Source organism: Monodelphis domestica, chromosome 2, assembly GCF_027887165.1.
Source record: "Monodelphis domestica isolate mMonDom1 chromosome 2, mMonDom1.pri, whole genome shotgun sequence".
Lineage (NCBI taxonomy): Eukaryota > Metazoa > Chordata > Mammalia > Didelphimorphia > Didelphidae > Monodelphis > Monodelphis domestica.
Window position 1 is genome coordinate 530,265,080 of NC_077228.1, and position 23,660 is coordinate 530,288,739.

The following is a 23,660-nucleotide window of genomic DNA, read 5'->3' on the forward strand; positions in this document are numbered from 1 at the left end:
ATAGAAGCCAGAATTCCACCAGCAACCGAAAGCCAGGGGTTTCCCATCATTCTACCTGCACTATCTATTCGAAATGGCCTGTGTCTTTTGGCAGGTAAACTCAGCTATTGGGGAACGAGTTCATACCAGATGCTTCCAATCGGTCTGAGGGTGACTCTGGATCAGGTTGTTCAGGGAAATCCCTACCCTACCAGGACAGGGCAGCCCCCACAAATGATCAATACTCCCACTTCCCCTCCCACATTAAAGAGTCCACAACCTGGTTCTTGCCCATTTTTTCCATTTATTATTGCAGCAGACAAATGCTCTGAAGGTGCGACACTCTTACCATGGCCTCTACTAATTCTCCACTAGTAACAGCCAGCAAGCCCTTTCTTGGAGCGACGTGAACCATGTTTTACTCTGGGTAAGAAACGATTGCTGTTTCTGGTTTCACAGGAATCACACACCCAAATAAAGTGAAGGGTACAAAAAGGGGGGAGGAAGGGTGCCTCAGAAAGAAAACACAAAAGGGACAACGGAGCATACTGGCTGCCCATCCCCAATAGGAAAGCCAGGAGGGGGGATGCTGAAAGGGCTCCCTGCTCACGAGGCTGGCCCTGGCAGCCCTATATTTCCCAGAACTATAACCACATCAGGAGTGGATGTATAGAAGCTGGTTACAGTGAAAGAGACACTTCAGCTCTGTTTTGCAACAAGTGGTTGGATGAGGGTCAAGAGTACAGAGCTCCCAAGAAAAGCTGTTGGACAGGTAGGCCAAAGGAACTCTTTTCTGAAAGGGACGATGAATTGTTCTAGTCAATACTGTGTCTATATACATACACACACACACACACACACACACACACGTGTGTGTGTATGTACACATTTTTTTGGTTAGGAAAAATTTCAAATACTGCAAAAGTGGGAGGAAATGAGGGGAAAATACATGAGCAGCTCTGGAAAATATCAGTGGTTCAAGAGTCTGAACAGCAGATGAAGGTTCAAGGGAACATGGACAAAAAAATACAAATACATGACCTGAAAAGATCCAAATTCATGTACACACATGTAGGTGAACATACATCCACACACAGCTAAGTGAATGCCCCAAAGAGAGCAGATCTCTCTGTATTTGCCCTCTTTCGCATTTCCATGGCAAATCTCAACATGCCCAGGCAAAAGCAAAGCTATTTCCCTTTGAAAGAACACAAGTTTCAAGGGGAAGCTCTCCTTGTGATCTTCAAAGACAACACAGCTCCTGGCTTCGCCTGTCATGTTCATTTGGCTCGAGGCTGGGAGTCATGCTCCTCACTTCTAGAGTTTGAATCATTCCTAAATCTCCTTAGGCACACCTGATTTTGCCAAGAATGGAAATGCGCCACACACACACACACACACACACACACACACACACACACACGCACGCACACACACACTCTATTTCATTTGTTTTGCTCTAATGAAACTTTAGGATGATAAAAAAAATAACAAAAGGAAAGTATCCCCAACCAGTGGTGATTGGGGGTGCTGGAGAGGAAGAAACTAGTCTAAGCCCAATGGGGAAATGCCTGTCACTCTTGTAGGTTTCCTCCAAGACCAGTTGGTTAAGGGTCCCTACCTTGCCCCATGTCCCCCCAGCCCAGGCTTTCTGAGAGGCCCTCGTTTTAAGGCACTGCTAATCTTTGCTCCCAAGAGCTAAGTGAATCAGTGTAACTTCAAGGCTGCTGCAGGGTTCTAATCTGAGCGCTGATTTGGGCCTTGGGGGCTCATTCTACTTTTCCTAATTTAGTCCTTCTGGAGTTGAGAGGTCACTCAAACTTCTCAGAACAAGGATCTGGTCCATCTTAACACTCGATGACTGTGGCTTTTCAAGGGCTTCATCTGGGCATCACGCAGACTGGCAGGTATTACCAGAGTGGGCACCGAGCACCGAGGACCGCCGGAAAGGCGCTCTCCTGGCCAGTGGCAAACAGGCAGTAAAGGCGCGATAGTCATCAACAAAGGCCAGTGGGGCACCTCCGATGTCCTATTTTCAGGGCTCTGGGATCCTCCCATAGCACACCTTAAAAATCCAGCCAGATCTGGCTTTGCAAAGTCCTCTCCCGCCCTTCCTGCTCAATAAGGGGAGAGCATGCCCCTGGACAGCCAGTCCACTCTCTCAGGGTCTCCTGCCCTACCCCAAGGAAGCCTGATACCCAGAGCTCAAGATGGGGCCCAACTCCTGAGCAGAGGGGCCTTGCGCCTCTGTGAAATGGGAGCAGACACCACGTTAAAGGCTGCACTGTATGCAGCCACACTGAGGAAGAAGGAAGCATCGTTGGGAAGAGAGAGGGAAGGACTGGAGGCTGGCAGGAGGCCCTATGGGGCCCTGGACAATCACCAACATATCATCAACACGTTTAGAGGACAGCAGTGTGGAGGAGGGAGAATAGGGGAGAAAAAAACCAAAATGTCCCAATAATTTAAAGGCAGCGCCAGAAAGGAGCACTTACAGATAAGCATGGTGACTCTCTCCAACAGAAATTCTTCCCAGATGCACAGACATTCATAATACTGATAAACTCGCCGTCAACCGCTCTGGCACATACGTGTGTTCACAATACCCTTTGTGAAGTGTAACAAGAGAGCAAGAGAGGGCCCAGAAGGCATGTGGACAACGGCACACACAGCAAATGAAAGGTTCAACTCTCCCCAGAACCCCCATTTTAAAAAAAAGTCTGTCTATTACAAAGTCATCTTTTCTGTCTTTCTGCTTTTTAAAGTCAGCGATGCCGGAGGGCGTCTAGTGGAATCCTTCCTCCAAGGATGAGTGCAAAAGGGGAGCCCATGGATCGGGGATGTCCCTTCAGTGAGCAGACGGAGGGAGCTGCTGGAGGCCTCCCATCCGTTTCAGACAGACAGACACACACATACAGAAAAGGATTATTGCCAGCTTGGGTACTTTCACAATGTGATTTTTGTATTTCGAAAACTTGAATTGTCCCTGAAAGAGAAAGTGGGAGAGAATGGAGGATTTAATACATAGGTCATCTAAAATATATCCATACACAGAGTGAGCGAAAGCTGTGACCATCAGCTTTGGGGCCCTCAGTGACCCACCCCTGGCCTTTGCTTAGCACCTCCCTGCTAAAACTAACCCAGAGATACAGGGACCAGCATCCCCCCTTTTCACTCCAAAGAACTCAGTTGAACAACTCCCAGGTGCTTATGAAGAAGAGAATACTATAGAAAGGGGGTCTGGCCCATCCACTTTGGAAACTAAGATGAATTGGTCCTAACAGAAATAAATCCTCCCCATTTGTTTTCTGAGTGTCTCCTCCGAGTTGTCTTTGTGGGGGGTAAACAGGCCTGCCTTCTCACGGATTTCTCTCCTGCACACAAAGGTGTCTGAACATGCCAAGAGGAGCTGCTAAGAAATGGAGCGGAACAGATCTGATCACAGAAGCAGAGACAGAGAGAGGTGGGCCAAAGAAAAGGGTCCAGTAACCGACCAGCAGTCTTTCTGGGTGTTTCTGTTGGCAGAGGGCTTACTTGCAGTAGCAAACTGCTCTTGCCCGACTAAGGTTGTCCTATACTAGCATCGTTAACTCCTCAGTACCGTGCCCTGCAGTCATGTGACTCAGCTGCCCACCAACGTATGGGATGCTAACTGCCCTACCTAGCACTGCTTCACCTACAGTTACTGTGCTCTCCAGGACTCAATGGTGGATGCCCAGTGGGGGATGCCTGTGTTTGCAACACCAATGCAGATAACCCCTTGGAACGCAACACAATGCAGAGGAATTAAGAGAGTAAAAATACCTAGAATGTCATCAAAGATGCTGCTGCTACTACTAGGACTTAATTAAAAGCACACCAACTTGCTCGGGGGCCCCTGTAACCCAAGAGACCAAATGCTGCAGAGCTTAGTACGGAAAAGGTGAAAAGAGAGGAATGGGAAGGGTTAGAGGAGGGCTGTGTTTTCTCAAGGTATGAAAATCAAATCCTTTTTCTATCGAAACAGGTAAATGGGAAGAAGACAGAAAAGGATGTGCCAGGCCCAGTTCCTTTGAAATGTGTGATATCTCCAGGGCTGCGGGAGAGTTTAAGGATCTCTCACACCAATAAGCAGATAGTCTCCCAGGGGAGAGTCGGTGAAGGGTTGAGCAGACAGACCTCAGCCTTCTTAACACATAAAGTACACGACCTTATATAATATTTTGCCACAGAGAAATGTTTAAAGAAATTAAATTGCCACCACTGCAAGGTCTATTTAGCCACAAAGAATGTCATTTGTAGAATGGGACCTGTAGAGCCAAAAATGTTTTAGGTAGGATCATACTGGGCAGGAAAGAAAGTGTGGGTGGGAAAGAAAGAAATTTCGACTTAAACCGAAGAAACCTCTACCCAAGCAGGAAAAATAAGTCAAAAAGCACGTGCCTTAATTATACTTAAAAGAATAAAATTTCAAAAAGAACGTGTCTGTTTCAAGATTTGGTCGTTTTCGGAAAAGCCATTCTGCTCTCTGATAGTCAACTGTTCCACTGGCTCGTTGGGTATTTTTGAGCAAAAGTAACAAATCAAAATTCACACCTGTAGCTTTTCTATGAAATCATCACAAAAGATCTTAAGCGTGACTCAGGAGGGCCATGTTCAAATGATCTACAGTAGGAGTTAATTGTGCAGAAAGAAATTGCTGGCCTACTGTGCTTGACTGTGCTATGGTCCTCTCCATTCCTTCCTTGTTCTGCTCTCCAGATTTCAAGGGGTTCTCTCCCTCTTCAGATCATTTTGAATTGACTTCTCGGTTTCTATAGTGTATTCCCCTGCAGAACAGAAACTCCGAGGGGGCAGGTACTCATTTTCATCTTAGTATCCCCAGCACCCGGCACAGGGCCTTACAGAAGGTTTTTAATAATGTTTGTTGAACAAATGAATGAGTGAATGAACAAATGGAGGGGAATGGCACATGCTGCTGACAATGGCTGAAGGTCAGAAGCAGATTGAATAGGCAATGGGGTCATTCTACGGCCTTCCTGGCAAAGCAGCAGGCAAAGGGGTGGCTCAGAACTAAAACTGGCACCTGACAGGGTATCTGCCTCATGTCCCCTACTGATATGGTGTTTATGGTTAGGGGGGGACGGGGTTATGGGTGGAGTTGGATTCCCTTCTGCCCTGCTGGCCATGCCCTACCATTAGGAGTGCTTGGGAAGCAAGAGATCTGAGTTCTAGTTTTCTAGCTTTACTATTTACTATTCACATGACCTTCAGCATATAACTTTTCCAAGTCTCCCTTTTCTCATCTGTAAAATGGAAATAACAATTGGACCACTTACCTCACAGAGCTGAGTGTGAGGATCCTAGGAGATAACCTAAGTACTATAGACATGGCAGCTTCTGTTCTCATCACCACCCCCCAGATCCCTTAAGGAAAACAAGGGCTGCTTGGCCTCACAAGCAGAATCCCCTTCAGACTCCCCTAGAGATGGGAACGATAAGACACCTACCCTAAAAACACAGCTTTAATGTAGTGGTGGCCGAAGAAGTCGCTGTGAAGACGATCCCATCCCTGAGCTATTCTAGTCCTCAGCGCTGGCTCCAAACGTCCCAGGATTTAGAGTTCTACTACCAGATCTACTCCCAAAGTGGCTTTGATCACACAACTGGGAATGAAACCCTGAGATCTAGACTTGGCTCCCCTCTGAGCCCTTGGGACTCTACCCTGAAAGCTCTGCAACTCTTAATGAATCTCCATCTCTGATTCTGGGTTCTAAAAGGTCCCCCAGGAAATGCTAATTCTAAGTTGTTCTGTGTGACCCAGTCTTCAGAGGAATGTTCTTCAGCTATCCGCTTCCCATCATCCATAGTCCAGCTTTGGTTTCTTCCTCTCTTCCTGAAAAAAAGAACACCTCAGATCCTCTCTAGGGACAGGGAAGCAACAGGCCTCAGAGCTTAGATTTCCACTTGACAGCTGCCAACTGTTCCTGACCAAGAAAGGATTCCTGTAACAGGTGTGCCATCCCAGTCAAGTAATCTGAGTCCTCTGAGCCCTCTCCCTAAGGCTGGTGGTGTCCTGCTGGAGCCGTGGTTAAAGGCAGAGCATCTGTGCTGAGGCCAAAAGCAAATATGCAAAAATCACATTCAAAATGCGAAGCAGACAGCGGAATGTCTGCAGATGCACAGGTTAGAAATGGATTTCTACAACAAGTAAGGAGGAAGAGTTGTCTTTTCTACCATCAAAGAGGATTTCTTTAGAAGACTACTAAGAGACGGAGGAAGGAGAAGGGCACTGAGAACCCAAAGCTAGGGGCCCCAACCAATGAACACAGAATGAGTGAGCATTATCATCACTCACACCATGAAGCACCAAGAGTGAGGACATATACCGGAATGTAAAGAATGCAGAAGGAAGAGCACTGCCAGGTTTGGGATCCAAGTCCCAGGGGCTACCAGAAGCCAATGAGAGCCTTGGGCTCCCCAGCTTCCCCTCCATGTTCATGCTCTTGCACGCGGGCGGCCTGGATAGAAAAGGCCACCTGCTTCATCAGGACACACACTCATCATCTCAGGAACGAAGTGCAACAGGAAAAACGACACGTTCTCGGCTCTCAAGTGAGACGGAGGGCAAGGGGATGTTATCGGGGGCTCTGAGGGTGCTCTCCCAAGCAACCTCCTGGATACCAGCGATCATAAGCCAGCTGCTGCAGCTGGCATTCTCTATTCCAACTGGAACCACCTCTTTTCATTCCAGGGGATGGAAGGCGCCCATCGTTCAGCTTGAGGCCTGTGTTACTCTTTGAATCTCTGGACTGACTCGGTGCCCACTTCTACCCAGACAGGAGGTTTGGTCTTTGCAACTGTGTTATTGGAGATACAAAAAGCCCTCCAAGGTGAATACTGTCAGCGAGAAGGGGCTGACTCTTCTCCTGGCCAGTCCTTCTCTTGACGAGCAAGGAGTTTTCTCAATTATAGCTATCATTCCCACCAAATCTATTTCCCCAGTCCCTGACCCGGAAACACCAGGAATTTGTACTTTCACATCCCAGATGTGACTGTTCTGGCTACACAACAATACCTACTACACAACACAAGCATATGGGAGACGTACCTCTCACCTGCCCCACAGAAAGAAGTATGGTACTGCCCTTCAAACAGAGGGCGCTTGTCAAAATGTTGAGGGTAAAAAACATCAGAGCAGAACAAGAATAATGACGTCTCAAGTAGGTTTCTTGGTGGTTTTTGTGAATGAGTAAAAAAAATAATCAACTGAGCAGACCTCAGAGCAGGGTAAGGAAGCATATGTGGGAATGGGGCATCTCTCTTCAGAGAAGTGCGGCAGGGAGAGGTATGTCACAAAGTCACAGAGAAGATAGAGGAGGCCCTACCCTGGGTGTGAGAGACAGAGAGGGGAAGCGTCCGATCAGCGGCCGCTGCTGTTCACCAGGCCATGAAACTCCTCCCAGGCCCTGGCATGCCAGAGACAAAAAAACATAATAGCACGGTTCAGATCAAAGGCTTTCAGCAGCAACAACAACAACAACAACACACAGTCACAGTGACCCAACAACCTGAGGTAACCCACATCCCCTTTCAGACATTCTCAGAGCCCAATGGAAGGAGTTCTTTGGGGCCTGGAGAGACCAGAGGGGACAAAATGCATTTCCAGCTCATCTTAGCAGCACCTTCCATAGAGAAATTAGGTCACCCCCAATTTGTTCCACTTGGTCAGTCTGACCGTCCCCATGGTCTGGTTGTTTGCCCCTGGACCTTAATGAGAGTTCCACAAAGCTGCAGCTTGGTCCAGTGTCTGGACTGTTTAGTGACTGACTAACACGATGGCGGAGGAGAGCCAATGGTAACCAGGAGGGCTAAAGTTCAGCTCTCTTCAGATTTAATGAACACCGAGTCCCAGCTCTGGGTAGTTTGGCAACAATTACTCTTATAAAGGGCAACAATTAAAAAAAAAAACTGCCCTGAAATGGGTGGCAGAGGAGTACCTTTTAGCCTAACAGTGAGGACAGATAAAGCCAAAGCCCCATCTAACTGGAAGAAGGAACAAGGGCACTAGCATTCCAAGGCTTGTCATTCCTTTGGAGTTCTGCTGACCCACCTCTGCTCAGGCCCCCACAGATTCGGCTGTAATGAAAAGCCTTGCCATTTATCCCCCACAGACAACCCCAGCAATTCAGAGCTATCTGAGGACAAAGTTCAGTTTTGAGGCATAACTTGATCCCATTGGCTTTTGGAGAACACTCAGTGAAAGAAGCTGCAGCAGGATTAAAGGGTAGGGAGTTTATCAAGGGCAGTGACTATCTTAGACATGTCTGTACCCTACACGTCACCTAGCACCATGCCTCAAACAGGGAAGTCATTCAATAAACATCCACTAAATCCAGGAAAGGAGGGGAAGGTGTTCCCCTCCAACACCCAAGCACTGCCCAGGCTCTATCTTCAAAGTAAATTTCCTGGCTTTTTGCCCTCAACTGTGTTCCAGCCCCATTAAGGGGAGAATGTCTGCCAAGTTTCCCTGGAAAATGCCTGTTCAAATCAAGAGATTTCTCAAGAAAATGTGTACAAATCAAACAGGGTACCTGAACCCAGACTTGTCAAATTCCATTACTGGTTTAGTCTCTAGATGAAACCCAAAAGGCAAAGGTTCTGTTCCTAGAGATTACATACTACCGCCATTCAATACCTCTCCTTGTCTGGCCACTCTGATGATTCATTGTTACTTTTTAACCGAGGAGAGTCGATGCTGACACCCGGACTATTGATATTCTTTTGGCAGACAAGCAATATTCTTGATCAAAAGCCTCATTTATGTCGAAGTCAGAGCAACACACCCTTCCAAAAGGGTAGGTGGGTGAAGTTGGAGATGACCCAAGAGTTCTTCAGAGATTCCCACCGAGTAACTGGGCAGGAAGATCAATGGGAGGATGCTGTCTAAGCCATTTTCTTCTCTGACAAACTTGGTTATCTCAGCCAATCAAGGCTCCATGGTTCCATTTATGGCAGATAGCAGAAGAGGAATGTGTGCTATATCATGAACTACTTCATCAAGCTACGGCAAGCTGAACCATTCTGCTAAAGAAAGAGCAGGAGCAAAATCCAATGTGCAGGCTTATTATCACCCAAATTAGTAAGATTTTTAAAGGTGGCAAAATGGGAATCTTAAAATAAATCTGATAGTTCAGAGAACGGACTTTTACTTTGTGGTTCTTGCATTTAAATCCTACTCTAAATTGCTAAGAATTTACCCTAGGGCCTGCAACTTTTTACCAGCAAATCCTAAGGTCAAAAGAAATCACTTTTTACCTCTCTCCCCAACTTGAAGACAACACTTAAGCCACCCTATCTAAATAAACAGAGAATCTCTCCTATGGCTCCCTTTACTCTAACTTCCATCTTATATCTACCCAAAATCTTCCATGTTGCTGTCTAAGTGGCTCTTTATATTCATTATAAAGGAAAAATGTAAAAACAAACAAAAAAGCCAGCTACTGTCCTCCTTGGGATATATGCCCAAACCTGACCTTTCCTGTTGGATACTCTCTGGTCCTTTAGACAGGCTCTCATTCAAGATTCACCTTTCTTCTTCCTTAACAGCACTCTTAAAAGTTGGGGGAATGCCCCGAATTGGATCCCAGACTAACGGTTAGCACTGATCCATTTGCTACCTATGGCAGGACTAGTATAGAGAGCTGCTCTGAGGGGACCATCTTTATCCAGGATGAGTAAGGATTAAGAAGTCTGTCATGAAACATGAAACTGGAGTCAGTCCATCTACATGTGGGATAAGAAAAGCAACCCAGAAATGCCAGGTTATAGTCCCTAAAGTCAACGGGGCACAGAGCGCTCATTCCACTAGATCCTTATGCAGATCAGCCTTGGGTCACCCTCTTCCCTGTGTAGAATTCCATTGGCAAAGTTGCTGTCTGGATTTGAGCCTTGTGATCTACCCCTCAGGTCTGCCCCTTAGATCGGAGCTGTGAAGGCCAAGTTTCCTGCTTCTGACAGGGCCTCTTTGAATGGCTTACCACAATTCTTCAAATGGAAGGGGATGGTTTTTCCTTTGATGCTTGCAAGGCCCGAAACATAAGCACAAAATGCCAGATAAAGACCGGAACATAAAAGGGAGTGACTAGCACTGAGCACCAATTCAACTTATTAAATCTCCTGAGTATAGCTTCACAAGCCTGTTCTACCTGCACTAAATCACCTGCTAGAAACAAAGCAGAGTAGTTGTAAAGGGTAACTTTTTTTTTCTACCCAGGCTTAATCTGAGATGCATATTCCATCAGGTAAACTGACTCCCTACCCCAAGCACCGAGGCCAATTGCTCATTGCTGATGACCACAATTTAGCTGGGTATGGGGTCAAGGAGGAAAGGAAGAAAAGGGCCACAAATGGCTTGGAGCATGAAGAAAGGAGAAGAAAAGGTTGGAAGGACAAAAGATTAAACAATAGTTAAGAACATGAAAAGAAGGGCAAACACAGCAAAGTGAAGAACAAGGGAATGACTGAAAAAGTCTAAACCAACTCATCCCTCCTGCAAGTCTCCCTTTTCTACTTCTGGCAGCCCTAGCACCCAGGTCCTTTTAAGACAGTAGATCTCTTCTTCCTTTTCCACAGAATTCATGTGGACTAGCAGCTACTGCTCCTTCTTGAACAAAGCCTCATCAGTCCAAGAAACATAAGGAACAAAGCAAGGCAGAAGCAAATTCTAACATTCCTCCAGTTGGGGCCAAGAAACCCCCAAATCTGGCACCTTTTAACCACATTTTACTCCATTAGGCAATCACAAAGCCCATAAAACACAAGTCAAAACACAGTACTTAATCAATATATTCTCCATAATCCTTGGGGGCCAAGGGAGAAGGTTACAGAGAACAAGAGAAAAAATTCCAATTCTCTGACAAATCCTATAAACAGAGTTTGGGCCGGAGGTTGCTCCTATAACGAGCCAGGACACAATTGACAAAGGAAATGACACAAATGCTCCAGGGGAACAGAGTCCAGGCTCTGGGTACAAGTATTTCTTTGGAGCCCCCTTGCGTGGACAATGACCACCAGCCTGGTACATCAACAGGCTGGCACAGTCAAAACTGCAATGACTACTTTGGGAAGGTAACAATTATGGACAAACTCACTTGGTGGCACAGTATAGAAGACTTTAATATGTTCGCTGATAGGCAACACAGTGCCTGCAAAATGCCCGTGTAGATGCTTTGAGATGACACCAGAGCTTAGTAGAGAAAATGCTAAGCAACTGTAGAAGAAAGCTTCCTAAAGTTCTTTCTCTAGGCTAGAGAAGCTGGCTTATCTCTGAAAGAAAAATGGCAGCAAGCAAATGAAAGCAACAAGCCAGTCTAGAAGCGGAAGCGGAAGCTACGACCCACTTCTGGGGTCTCCCTCCCATGGAGCCAATTCCCAAGGGATGAAGATGGAAGCTGCGGTCTACTCCCAAAATCCAGGGGCTCAATCAAGGGGGTCCTCCTAGGCTTAGTAGAGACAAACCGGACTTAGTAGAGACAAAGAAGAGCTGGGCTGGGCAAAGAGGCAAAGCAGAGAGTTCCAGCTACACCAGCTCTAAAGTCTTTGCCAAATAGGAAACTCCTGCTTGCAAAGCCAGGACATGACAGACACATAAGTGCACACACAGACAGAAGCAGGCTAGCACTCCCCTATCTCCAAGCAAGAGAGTCATCTGAAGTAAAGGCAAGCCGAGAAGGTTAGCAAGACAAGGCATGAAGGTTCCCCCTCTCTGGGCCTAATGTCATTCACCACCCGAGGCTTCAGCGTGGCTTGATGGGACCTAAATCACTACGAGCAACAGAGAATAGGGCCTGGCTGAGGGCATCACGGGGTGGGTGCCCTCATTCTGTCAGGTCCTCCTCTTGGACATTCCTTCCAGGACACTGCATCGTTCTCTGGGATAGAATTACAAAGGAGAAGCCGAGGCTGTCTCCTAGCCTGGGGAGAGTCGGACAGGCCCTTCTTTGAGGCACCAGAAAGAGCAAGATCATGAGACAAACTAGTTTCGCACCATTTATTGAGTGATCTCGGCTGTCACCGTGGCTGGGTCAGCCTGTACTGAAAACAGAAGATGCTCTTCCAACTCCTGTTGTCCGGGGACAGAAGCGTCTTCCAGGTGGCACGCCAACAGAACAAGAGACTCCGATGATGCCAGCTTCGACGACGGTGCCATCCAGTAAGGGACAGGGTCATGGCACATTCAACCGCGTCTTCCAGAGGTTATGAAAAAGGAGCCTTTGGGGGCCCAGCCTGCCTGGCATTCTAATGGAAGTGCAAAAGGTTGGCATATTGGGAGGGGAAGGAGAGGGAGAATGGCATCTGGGTCCCAAGGTGGACTTTCTGGGTTCCCAGGATTACAGGGCAGGGACATGTGGAGGCAGGCTTCTGTCCCTGAAGTGAGGGGGTGGACCAGGTCACTTTCTCTAGAAGTCTGAGACACCCTGCCAATAGGCTCGCTCTCCAAGGATTTCTCTACAGTTTCTTGTACTAGATAGGCAGGATTGCCTCAGGGCCGTGGGACAGCACAGAGAGGCAGAGGGGGTGAGAGGAGTTGATGGAATGCCTCTCTCCATAAAAATCTTTCTCTAAACAGAACAGGTAGTAGTACCCAAATGAATACAGGGGTAGGTCTACACACAGTCTGGCCAGAGGAAGAAAATAATCAATATTCTAAAAACAAAGAGTAAGAAAAACCAGCTTAGAGAAAAGCAATGCTCACTTAGAAAGACTAAGACACATAACTGGGGCCATGGCTAATTGGTGATTCTCTGGCTAATGGCCAACTAGCTGCTTGGGGCCCCCAGCTACTGCTGGGGTTGTCCATAAAAAGCACGCCACTGAGATGCACAGAAGCACACATGACACACAGTGGCAGATACAGCATCAGGCTTGCTCTAAGGAAAAAAGGCTCCCAACCTGCTGTCAAGGTGCGGGGCGTGATCCCAGCTGCCTAAGGTGTTAGGGTCAGGGCTCACCAATGCCAGTGCCAATGGGACCGCCAGCTCCACTGACCTAACCCAACTCCACACACACAGCATTCTGTCAGTGTACAGGGAAGCAGCTTCCCAAATGGTTGGACTGCTGTAAACAACTGTGGGCTCATGACTGGTCTTTAATAAGGAGAGTAACATGATGATGATGATGATGATAATAATAATACTTGGCATTGCCAGAGCACCCTCCGTTGGAGGAACTCAGATCAATTTACAGACATTAATGCAGCCTCACAACAACCCTGTGAGGTAGGTTAAGTATTATTATCCCCATTTTACAGATGGGGTAACTGAAGCACAGACGGGCAGAGACCTAAAGGCATACAGTAAAGTCACGGTCAAAGGGTGGCTCACGGCCCGCTCTCCTTCCTAATGGCCTTGGTTGGCCTTTTTTAATTACTGATACCCTGTCTCTGAAAAGGCAACCCTAGTCAGTGAGATGTTCTAGTGTAAATGGCTCCATTTCCTGAGATTCCCAGTGAGCTGCCATCATGGCTTCATTTCCACATTTGCCTCTTATTTTCCCATTCAGGCTATACCCACAGGAACCACCTGCTTGGGGTCCTTGGCACTCTTAGCTCAACACAAAAGGAAATGACATCACCCCAGGAGGAAGTCAAATTCCCAGGGTTAGTTAGGAAAATAGACTGAAGCTAAGGGGTTCAAATTGCAGGGAGGATGAGGATAGGGATCTATTACCTCCAACAGCAGCAAGAAAAAGCAGAGAGACCCTTGTCTTTCTTTTGAGGAAATAGATTAGGGAGACCGAAAGACAAGGCAGCCTATATAAAAATCAGTCTAGGTTAATACAAAATGGTTTTAAAGAAAAGATCTCTTTTACAGAGCCCACGTTTTGTAGAAGTGGGTGTCCAACAGAGCTTTCAGAAGTTGCCCAAAGCACTAGTGTCTAAGACTGGCCTGGCCCTTCTCCATAGGACAACCTCCTGCATAGTCGTGCTCATGTGGGCATATGGCTGCCAATCTGTGGACCCATTTCTGCTGAGCTCAGGGACATACCCGGCCCCCCCACAACACGTACTTGATGCTGTCGGTGTGTGTTTTGTATTCCATTATGGTGTTGGGAGGTAGGTTAAGCACTCGACGTAGCGTGTCCCGGATACGGGCTGTGGTTGCTTGGTCACTGGCAGTCTTGTTCCATATTGAAATAATGTCCTCCTGTAAGAAGACCAGGACACGTGATCAAAGCCAGGAGGAGGCAGCCTAGAAACCAAAGACAGTGAATGCAACAAGCCAGGCAAGGCCAGCCCAAAGGTGACTTACCTGGAAACGGACAGAGACGACTGCCCCACAGATCTCTTCGCCCACCATGAACTGTTCCCCCAACATGGCAAGTATCAGATTCTCCCAGCACCGGGAAGCTAAACCCTTACGGAGCCGAATAATCCATTTACCACCATTTTTATTGGCATCATCCTATAAAAAGGAGGGCAAAAATATTTTAAAATGTCTTCAAAGCTTTCTTTTTTCCCATCCAAGACTGAGTAGAGCCCAAGCCACTTGAGAAAGTGTCATCATCTTCCCAGCACTCAACTTTGTAGGAGGAAAAGGTAAAACTACAGGGACTGGACTCTAAAGGACAAACCATGATACAGAAAGTACAAGGAAGCACTCTTTGAACAAATACTGTTCTTTCTTGCAGAGGTTCTTCAGGTGACAAAATGAAGCCAAGATTTCAAGAGAAAACAATTATTTCCTAGGAGCCCCAAACCTGGTCAGGGCACAGGCTGTCACCATCTACCATGTATTAAGGCAACAGCCACATCCTGCCTCCCAGATCCAACTGAGACCTGATCCCATCTAAGTGGAGATGCTGGCAGCCAGCATTCCTAGCAACAGCTGGGAAGTCTGCAATCAATGATTGTAGAGGGCCGGGAAGGAGGAGTCCCTCATATGGGGAAGAGAAACCCAAGCTCACCCACTCTACCTCTGAGCTATGGGACTTGAGTCTGCTTTTCTTTTGCATGTGCCTTAATGGCAATAAGCCACAGACATAACTCCTTACCTCAACAGGCATCCTCCTTAAGTATTCACTGGGCCCTGATTCTCAGAGAACACCAGTTCCTAGTTATCATTTTAAGACAAGGCTGTTGAAAAACTCTGACCCCCTCAAGGCTGCCACAGATCTGCCCAGGCAAGTCAATGCTAATCTTTAAGATCAGAAAATTCACTCACCTCCCACATGGGTTTGATTCCCTCTTTGAAGAGATGGAAGTCACTATGGCCTGTCAGGTCCCCAGGACGTACCATGTGGCTATAAAACCTCCAGAATTGCTCCACCTGTGAAGACACCCCAGTAACCACCATGTTAATGATGAGGTCCCTTGCCAAACACAAATGCTGTAAGGCAGCTTTCTACCTCTACCTAGCAAGTGACCCATTCTGTTTACTAGGTAGACAACATGCACATGCGTCTAGCAAGCTACTTTCTCTCCCTTATTTTGAAAATCCTCCTCAGGCACAGGGGCAGACTCACCTCCTCCATGAAGCCTCAGTTCCACTCACTCCCCAGTCATTGAAACAATCCCATCATGCCCACATCTGCTGAGTTGTCATGTCCACCTACCACTGCTCTGTTTGGGCTTACCTAGATCTCTCAATATCATCTCTCCCATTAGGCTTTAGAGCTTCACAGGGGTCAAGCCTACTTCTTCAGAGTGGGGGTTAGCTACATTCTTAGTCTAAGGAAAAGCATGCTAAGCAGCATGTGGGACAATCCAAAGTTCACTAGGATAAGTCCTACCTTATTTTTTACAGACACACTAGAAAACAGAAAACCAGTCAAGGAAACACTAACAAAACTCACAACAACAGGGTTCGAAGGTGGACTAGTAGGCATCAAATGTGACCAACAATCCTAAATGATTACTTTAAAGAAAATACATAGGGGTGGCTGGTTGGGTCAACTAAGAGCCAGGTCTGGAGATGGGAGGATCTGGGTTCAAATCTGACCTCAGATACTTCCTAGCTGTCACTTAATCCCAACTACTGCTTTTCTGCCTTGGAACCAATACTTGGTATTGATTCTAAGATGGAAAGTGAGGGTTTAAAAAAAAAAAAAGAGTCACTGTCTCATGATAATTGAAGTTATTTCTAAATGAAATCATTTAATTGTGGCTGCCACAACAGTACCAAACTTTAAAAAGATGCCTATAGGCACATACCCTTTGCTTCCCACCCCTTAGCACCTGGCCTACTGTCTCTCTATCCCTCAAAAAAAGGAAGCTCCAATTCACCTCCTCCCTGAATATCTGATAGCAGCAGCCAACAATGACGTTCTGGTGCCCTGACTGCCAAAGAGGACTTACTGAACCAGGCACCAATCTAAGCTGCTTGGTTAGATTGAATTCAGCTCATCCTTGTATACTGTCTAGCATGAGCTGTTCTCTAAACATTCAACAGGTTGAAGTAGCAGCCTGGACATAGTCAGTAGGGATAAGTAGATGCTGAATTAAATGAATTGCCCCTCACTGGCTACAGCATGTGCCCCCTAGTGGTGACTTTGGAGTGCTAAAGTTTGCAGTTTGATCTAAAAGTGTCTAAGGCTACAAACATTAGAATAAATATGGTGACTATTCAGTGCCTACCAGGTTCCAGGCACCGGGGATGCCAAAAGAACCCCAAACACCCGAAATTGCTATAGTCCTCTCTGGAAGCTGATATGGGAGAGGACATGAGGCATACAAAGGAGAGATGGAGGCGATGCAGCATGAGAACCTCAAGGAAGATAAACAGGGACAGAAGGAGGCAGAGCCAGCCAAGGTAACAAAACCCAGAGTGGGTTCTGGGAAGCCAATGGGGCTCAGGCTCTGCTGGGTCTCCAAGAGAAAGTGGGGGAAGGCAACCACTGGAACACTGGAGACAGCATGCCTGAAGCACGGTCACAAGGAAGGAAGAGTATTGAACCAAGCATGGAGAACACTTAGTCAGGGCTATGGCCAGGTGGTAAAGGGGGAAGACTTAACAAATAACCTGGAGGGCCCGGAATGCCAGGAAGAGTTCCTGCTTTACTTGGCAGGCAAGAGGGGCAGATGAATAATGTCATCTGAGTAAAGCAAGAAGCCGTGCCAAGGCTCAGGAGGCCATCACCAAGGCCCATCTATCAACTTCCAAATCCTCCTCCTCACACTCCAAACCTTTGGAATAGATTTAACAGTAACTTGCTACTCTTACTGACATACTTTGTCCAGACCTGGGGTTTCCATCCTATGTGTGATTTATAACTGCTTGGTTCTCAAAAGGGGAGGGGGACACTACCAAGAAAAGGACATGGGATCCTGGAGGGTGGGAGGAGGACAAACATGCATAAACACGTGCACGCACATGCTCCTTGATGACCACTAAATGCAGCAGGCCTGGGACTCTCAGCACTGACCGATCCCCACACCCAGCTTTAAGTCAATCTCCTTTAAACACGCACCCAGGGGCATGTACCCATTACCCTTCTATGCTGACACCATCTCCGCACCCAGGGGCATGTACACGTTGCCCTTCTATGCTGACACCATCTCCCTGGGGCTTTAAGGTTTACAGAGCACTTTCCTCTAGACCACACTGGGACAATGGTCATGTACCTATTTTATTGACCTCATTATAACAGTGGCTCCTTCTACTTAGGACCCTGTCTCTGAGGGTTCCAGAGGCAATAATCCCAGCAATGACAGTGACAGTGATGATTCAAGGATTGAACAGCCCAGGTCCCAAAGTAGGGTGGATTTGGATTTGAATCTCCAAGTCCAGCAGCCCTCCTTCCCCCTTTTCCCAAGGCCATTGCTAACCAAACATAAAGAAGGTGGTGTCCTTCTGAGTGTGGCAGCAGGCCAGTCTGGGAAGTTAGCACAGATGCAGGACTTTAATCAGACTCAGTATGACCCAGGACAAGTCACTGTCACTCAACCTCTCATCTGGAAAATGGGGACAAGATATCTGAACTATCTGCCTCATGTAAGGGTTGGTGAACAGACCTTTAAGTGCCTCTAATTCTAAGAGGCAGGGGAACTACACTGGCCTCAACTGTCTCTTTGCACAATTTTATTTTCCCACTCTGCAAAATAAACAGCCTGACCTTGGCCTCAGGGTTGGAAGGAGGGGATGGAGTCTTCCCTGCTAGCCTTCCATTGCCCCAAGCAGTAGACTTGCCCAAATACTCCAAGGAAACACCCAGTTTGGACAGAGCATTTCCTCAAAGGGTCCACCTGTCCACAAAAGAACAAGCGAAAGAGTTATTTTTAGCTGTGTTTAGGGCCAACCACTCTCTAAGGAGAAAATAAGTTGTTCGCAACATTTCTTGTGAAAGAGATTCCAACCTGTCTTTTTGGTCCTTGTCTGTGCCCAATCCCATAGAAGGGATCAGAAAGAAAGGACCCAAGCAGTGAAGATTTTCTGCTCTAAGACAGTCTCTGCCATCATCTTTGGTTTTAGAGGAGTGCAGAGCAAAAGAAGGCCTCTCTTTCACAGAATATTATTGCTTAACGCTAACCAAATCTCATTAGTTTGTAAGAACTGGGACAAGGACTATTTTTTCTACATCTGTGTCTAGCACAGTTGGTGTTCAATAAGAATGTGCAAGTTAAAAGTTTAAGGAAAACCACTTTGGACCTTAAATCCATAGCTGGATTTAAATGAATCAATGTGCGGGGGGGCTCAGTGGATTAAAAGCCAGGCCAAGAGATGGGCAGTCCTAGGTTCAAATCTGGCCCCAGACACTTCCTAGCTGTGTGACCCTGGGCAAGTCACTTAACCCCCATTGCCTACCCTTATAATTCTTCTACCTTAGAATGAAGGTATGGGTTTAAAAAAAAAATCAATGTTTTAAATATATAAGGAAATTCTTCTTCATCTGAGGAATCTTGCAAACTACAGTCTGATGAAATGGGTGTGTGACACAGGTGTCTGACAGCAACCAAAGGTGGAAAACCCAAGGGATCAGCTGGACTGTCAGTCTGCCAATATGTGGGTACAAACATGGCACTACAAAGGCACGCCAAGGAGCTACATCTACCCACTGCAACAACAGAAGACTCACGGAGGCGAATGTGCCAATCTGCTTAATATTCTGTTCATAGCTCTGCGAGCTGGTCGGCCGGCCGGGTGTCCTCCGGGAATACCAGAAAGTGTAGTTGTACTGCAGTGGGTGTTCTGCGGGCCCAGGGACAACAGCCTGTGGAACAAAGCAATCCACTTATCTCCTGGCAAAGCTCACCCTTCCAGAAAGACAGAAGATTTTTTGGTGGCATTCCTCAGCACTTATCCATTCAATCCTAATCCTCCCCTGCCCCCAAAGAAAAGTGCTGTTTAGAAAAGTGCCCTAAATGACCAAATTTACCTGGAAATGATCATTAAAAACTATCTGCTTTGGGCAATTCGAGTCATAAACCTGAGAATAGGAGAACCATCTTGTGGACCTATGTGATAATTGTTCCAAGTTATAACAGTAACTCCAGGGAATCCCCTCTCTTTGAGAAATCATCTCCATCCAGCACAACAGGCAACCAAAGCAGAGGGATGCCTCCAGAGGCTACAAAAAGGAGGGTGATTTGGAAGAGAGGGACCTTGAGATGCCTTGGAGCCCTTAGAGTAAGTGATCTTGCCAGCTCCCAACACACCTTCCTCTTGCTGCTGCTCTGACTTCGGTCTCGCTCATTTCTTTCCTTCTCACTGTCTTTCTGTGCGTTGTTCTCTTCATTCTGGTCATGGTCCCCGCTGTCATCGTCTTTCAAGCTGAAAGAAAAGACGAGACAATGTTCCTCCTGCAACTGAACCGTCTCTTCCTCAAGCAAAAGAATCAAGAGACTCCTCTGACTCACTGCCTTAGATATGGAAACACCACCCAAATTCAGTAGGGGGTTGGGGATGGAGTGAGAGTGTGTAACACAGCCCAGACACAGAATGCCAGAGTTCCAGTCTGGCACTGCCTCCCCCTCAGCTTAGTGCATAGGGATCAAACACTTCTAATGATATGGGAGCAAGGCAGCACTGGCTCTCTCAAGGAGACTGGCCTGAGGACAAGGATGGAAAGAAAGACATTCTAAGTCAGCATCTTCAAATGGGATCTCTGGAATCCTCTTTGGCTCTGTTGCCTTATAGCTAAAGGAAGTGATATGGTTAATAGGTGTGAATAATACTGGAAATGCTCAAACTATGCCCCAGGTTACAGCCATTAACTACATGAATTATTATCAAAAAAGGTCTTTAACTCAAGTTCTAACTTCCTTGGATAAGCAACCAATATCAACTCACCATTTACTGAGCATTTGCTGCCACATGATAAAGGTGGCAGACAGGTCAACAAGCTATCCTGGCCTTCAAGAAGCTGACTGCCTACGGCTTTCTCAGAGCTCACCTTCCATTTACCCTGCACATGGTGTCCACAACTAGTGATTTCCATGTGATCTCTCCAACTAGAATGTGAGCACGCAGAGGGCAGGGCCTCTTTTTGGCTTTCTTGGTATCAATAGGACTTGGGAACATACTATTTGACACATGGGAAATATTTACTAAATGGTGGCTGACTGATACCAGAAAGCATAAGGTACTACATGCTGAGTGTCAGATGCATGTTATAGACAGTAAGCTCTGTAAGTGTACATAAGAGGGGGGCAGATGGGCAGCTCAGTGAATAGAGCTAGGCCCAGAGATAACTTCCTGGCTGTATGACTCTAGGCAAGTCACTTGATCCCAATTGCCTAGCCCTCACTGCTCTTCTCCTTTGGAATCAATACATAGTATCAATTCTAAGATGGAAGATGAGGATTAAAAAAACACACACACATAGGAGAAATGTGGTCTGATATGGAAAAGGGAAGATGAAGGGCTGAAGTTGAATGAAATTTAAATAAGTAGAGAATAAGGGAAGAACAGAGACTATGGGCAAACACTTCCTAATGAAAGACACTCGACCCAGGAGATCCCTAAGCAAGCAAGAAACATTCCTGAGGAACCCCGGAATCTCAGGCTTAAAAAGAACCTCACTGTCTTCTACCATTGTCTAAGAAATGTGGCCTCCTGATACTATCCCTGACAATCAGGGGCCCAGTCTCGATGTGAAGCCCTTCCCTGATGGGGGCCCAATATCCTAAGAAAGCCCACTCTTTTGAGCTGGGAAGCTCTATTTGTGAGGAAAGTTGTAGCTTCTCCATCCTCCTAATTCAGTTCCCTCAGGTCAAGACAAATACTGCCTCTCTCACCTGCCAGCCCTCCAAAGGTCCTCCCCACAGCCTTCTCTTCTGTGGGTTCCTTAAATCATTCCCCTCAGGTTCCTGGTGCGCTCCCTCCACCACCCTCCCAAACACTCCTGGCTTGCCAACTTCCCTATTAAAAGGTAGTAGATAGGCCTGAACACAATACTCCAGATGTTGGTGTCTGACGAGTGCAGAGCCTGGGCACTCTGCTCTTCTGACCTAAGATTGCACCAAATAATGCTATTGGCTGAGGCTGGAATCCTCTCCGGCCTCCAGGCATTTTTCACAGGAAATGACAACTAGCCACGCTCCTTCCATTTGTTGATTTTTAAAAATACTCAAGTGTAAGACTTTCTATTTAGCCTTCAGCTTACTAACTAAATTTGGCTTTGGGTTGCCCATTCTCTCATCCCTGGCCTCAAGCACTGTCACTGCAGGAACCCCAATTCTGAGCAGAATAGTCCCAGCCTATGATGGGGAAACCCGCCCTTATCACTGGAGTTTCTCTGCCTGCACAGGGGCATGAACACATCTAAGTCTACTCTTTTCACAACAATCCACTGGTTGGCAGGGGCACAGGGCATCTCTGTATTATCCCAAGGAAGGGAGGAGACACTGGGGGCAGGAGAGCTGGAGGAGCATTTCCTCTCAGCAACTAAGTTACTTGTGAGCTGGTGCACACTGCTTAACAGTAACAGAAGCCAGAAGGAAGTTAACTCTGTAGGATGAATTTCTCAAGGAATGTTTTTTGGTTGCCTGGAAAGAAGGAAGCCAGGATACCAGTCAGGAGATGTGAGTTTGGGTCTCATTTGGGTCTTCGGCAAGTCCTTTTCCCTCTCTGAGCCTCAGTTTTCTCATCTGTAAAAGGAGGGGAGAGCACCCTTAGTGCTCCGGGATGTCTGCCGCCCCTTCCAGCCGTTAAACCCCGGCCCTGCTACCTGGGGGACCCTGGGCCAGTCCTGCTCCCTCCTAGGGAGCCTTCTTTGTGGCTCACAAGCCCAGACACGACCCCAGGAGCCAGGAAGCTGACCGGTGATTCCCCCAGGGCCCTGGTCCCATGCTCCTTCCCCAGCCCCAGGACCCGTCCCCGGGGAGCCTCAAGGGATCTAGACCAAATCTCTCCCTTCACCCAAGGGCACTGAGGCCAAGAAAGCGGGAAGGATTCGCCCCAGGGCCGGCCCGGCCAGGGCTCCAGATTCGAGTCTGCCCCAGGCCCTGCTGCCCGGGGTGGGCGGGGAAGGTAGGGGTGCTGGGGATGGGGGGAGGAGCCACTCTCGGGATCTCCGTCGCACCCAGACCCCGTCCCAGCGAGCGTGCATGCATTCAGCACCTACTGGGTGCTGGCCCGGGAGCTGCAAACACGGGGTCCCCACGGGGGACAACGGGGTGGCTAGAGGCTGCCCTCCGGCGGCCGGGAGAAAAGGGGAAACTGAGGCCCAGAGAGGGAAGGGGAGCTGCCCAAGGTCACAGGGGCAGTGACTGACAGGGTCAGGATTCGAACCCAGGCTCTCGGACTCGCAGCCCAGCACCCCCGCTGCCGCCCCGCACGCCCACCCCACCCCCGCCGGGCATCCGGGAGGCGCCTAAGCCGTGCGCGCCGGTGGGGGGAGGGGCTGGAGCCCCGGCTCCCCCGCCCCCCCACTCCTCCCCCAGCCCGGGGTCCCCTCCCCCCCACCCCCCGGCCCCGGCCCGGCCTCGGCTCCGGGCGGGCCCCGGCGGGGGCGGGCTCAGGCTCCGGCCGGGCCCGGGCCCGGGGGCGGCAGTTAGGGCCGCGCGCCACGCCACTCACGCGTCGAACTTGTTGTTCATCCTCTCGCCGCCGCCGCCGCCGCCGTCGTCTCACTCACTGACTTCCGCTCCGCCGAGTCCCACGGCCTCGGTCCCCCCGGATACTTCCGGTGGCACTACGTACAGCCGGAAGTGCAGCGCGCGAGCGCCCAGCTCTGGGGGGAGGAGGAACGGAGCGAGAGCCTCCCGGGGAAGCGGAGGCGTGGCCGAGGTGCGCCTGCGCAGTACCGAGCTGGGAGAGGACCAGCTCCACCCAGCCACGTGGGTGTGGCTGGAGGCGGGGCCATTGGGGAACTGGCGGTATCCTAGTCCCAGCGAAAAGAGAGGATGGGATGTGGGGGAGGGGCCAGTCAGTTCACCTCTGTGTACAGCTTTTTAAACCCTCACCTTTCGCCTTAGAATCAATATTGTTCATTAGTTCCAAGGCAGCAGAGAGGTAAGGGCTAAGCAGTGAGGGCTAAGTGACTGTTCCAGGATCACACAGCTAGGAGATGTTTGAGGTCAAATTTGAACCCAGGACTTCCAGACCTATCTCCAGCCACTGAACCACCTCCCTGTCCCATCTTCTTACAGAAGAGGAAACTGAGGCCCAGGGAAGGGAAGGCATCAACCCAACATCTTAGGGTCCTGGGCTGAGGACTGGCAGGGACTGCAGAGGCCATGCATTTCAGCTCCCCATTTTACA

The 23,660-nt window shown here is 48.2% G+C and overlaps 1 protein-coding gene across 9 annotated transcripts; it reads right to left on the reverse strand.

Annotated features, from left to right (window-relative positions):
- Window positions 1–263: 263 nt before the first annotated feature.
- EIF4E2 (eukaryotic translation initiation factor 4E family member 2) lies at window positions 264–23,199 on the reverse strand. Of its 9 annotated transcripts, XM_056819924.1 has the most exons (9): window positions 22,977–23,133; window positions 21,944–22,045; window positions 19,613–19,727; window positions 19,033–19,167; window positions 15,183–15,287; window positions 14,271–14,423; window positions 14,029–14,165; window positions 7,347–7,427; window positions 264–2,965 (listed from the first exon to the last, which is right to left on the reverse strand). In XM_056819924.1, the coding sequence occupies exons 2-8, from the start codon at window positions 21,994–21,996 to the stop codon at window positions 7,382–7,384; spliced, it is 744 nt and encodes a 247-aa protein (XP_056675902.1). In that variant the 5' UTR covers window positions 21,997–22,045; window positions 22,977–23,133; the 3' UTR covers window positions 264–2,965; window positions 7,347–7,381. The 9 variants fall into 9 exon arrangements, with proteins under 9 accessions (XP_056675902.1, XP_056675903.1, XP_007486145.1 ...); XM_056819925.1 differs by lacking the exon at window positions 21,944–22,045 and having other exon boundaries at window positions 22,977–23,169; XM_007486083.3 differs by lacking the exon at window positions 7,347–7,427 and having other exon boundaries at window positions 22,977–23,132.
- Between the last annotated feature and the right edge of the window lie 461 nt (window positions 23,200–23,660).

Excerpts from the sequence above, each read along its gene's own strand:
- EIF4E2 (XM_007486082.3), bottom strand. The coding sequence starts at position 21,996 with ATGAGACCCAAACTCACATCTCCTGACTGGTATCCTGGCTTCCTTCTT. Across the intron at positions 19,728-21,943 it reads CCTGGCTTCCTTCTTTCCAG|CTTGAAAGACGATGACAGCG; the intron begins GCAACCAAAAAA and ends CTTTTCTTTCAG. Across the intron at positions 14,424-15,182 it reads GAATCAAACCCATGTGGGAG|GATGATGCCAATAAAAATGG; the intron begins GTGAGTGAATTT and ends TCCTTTTTATAG.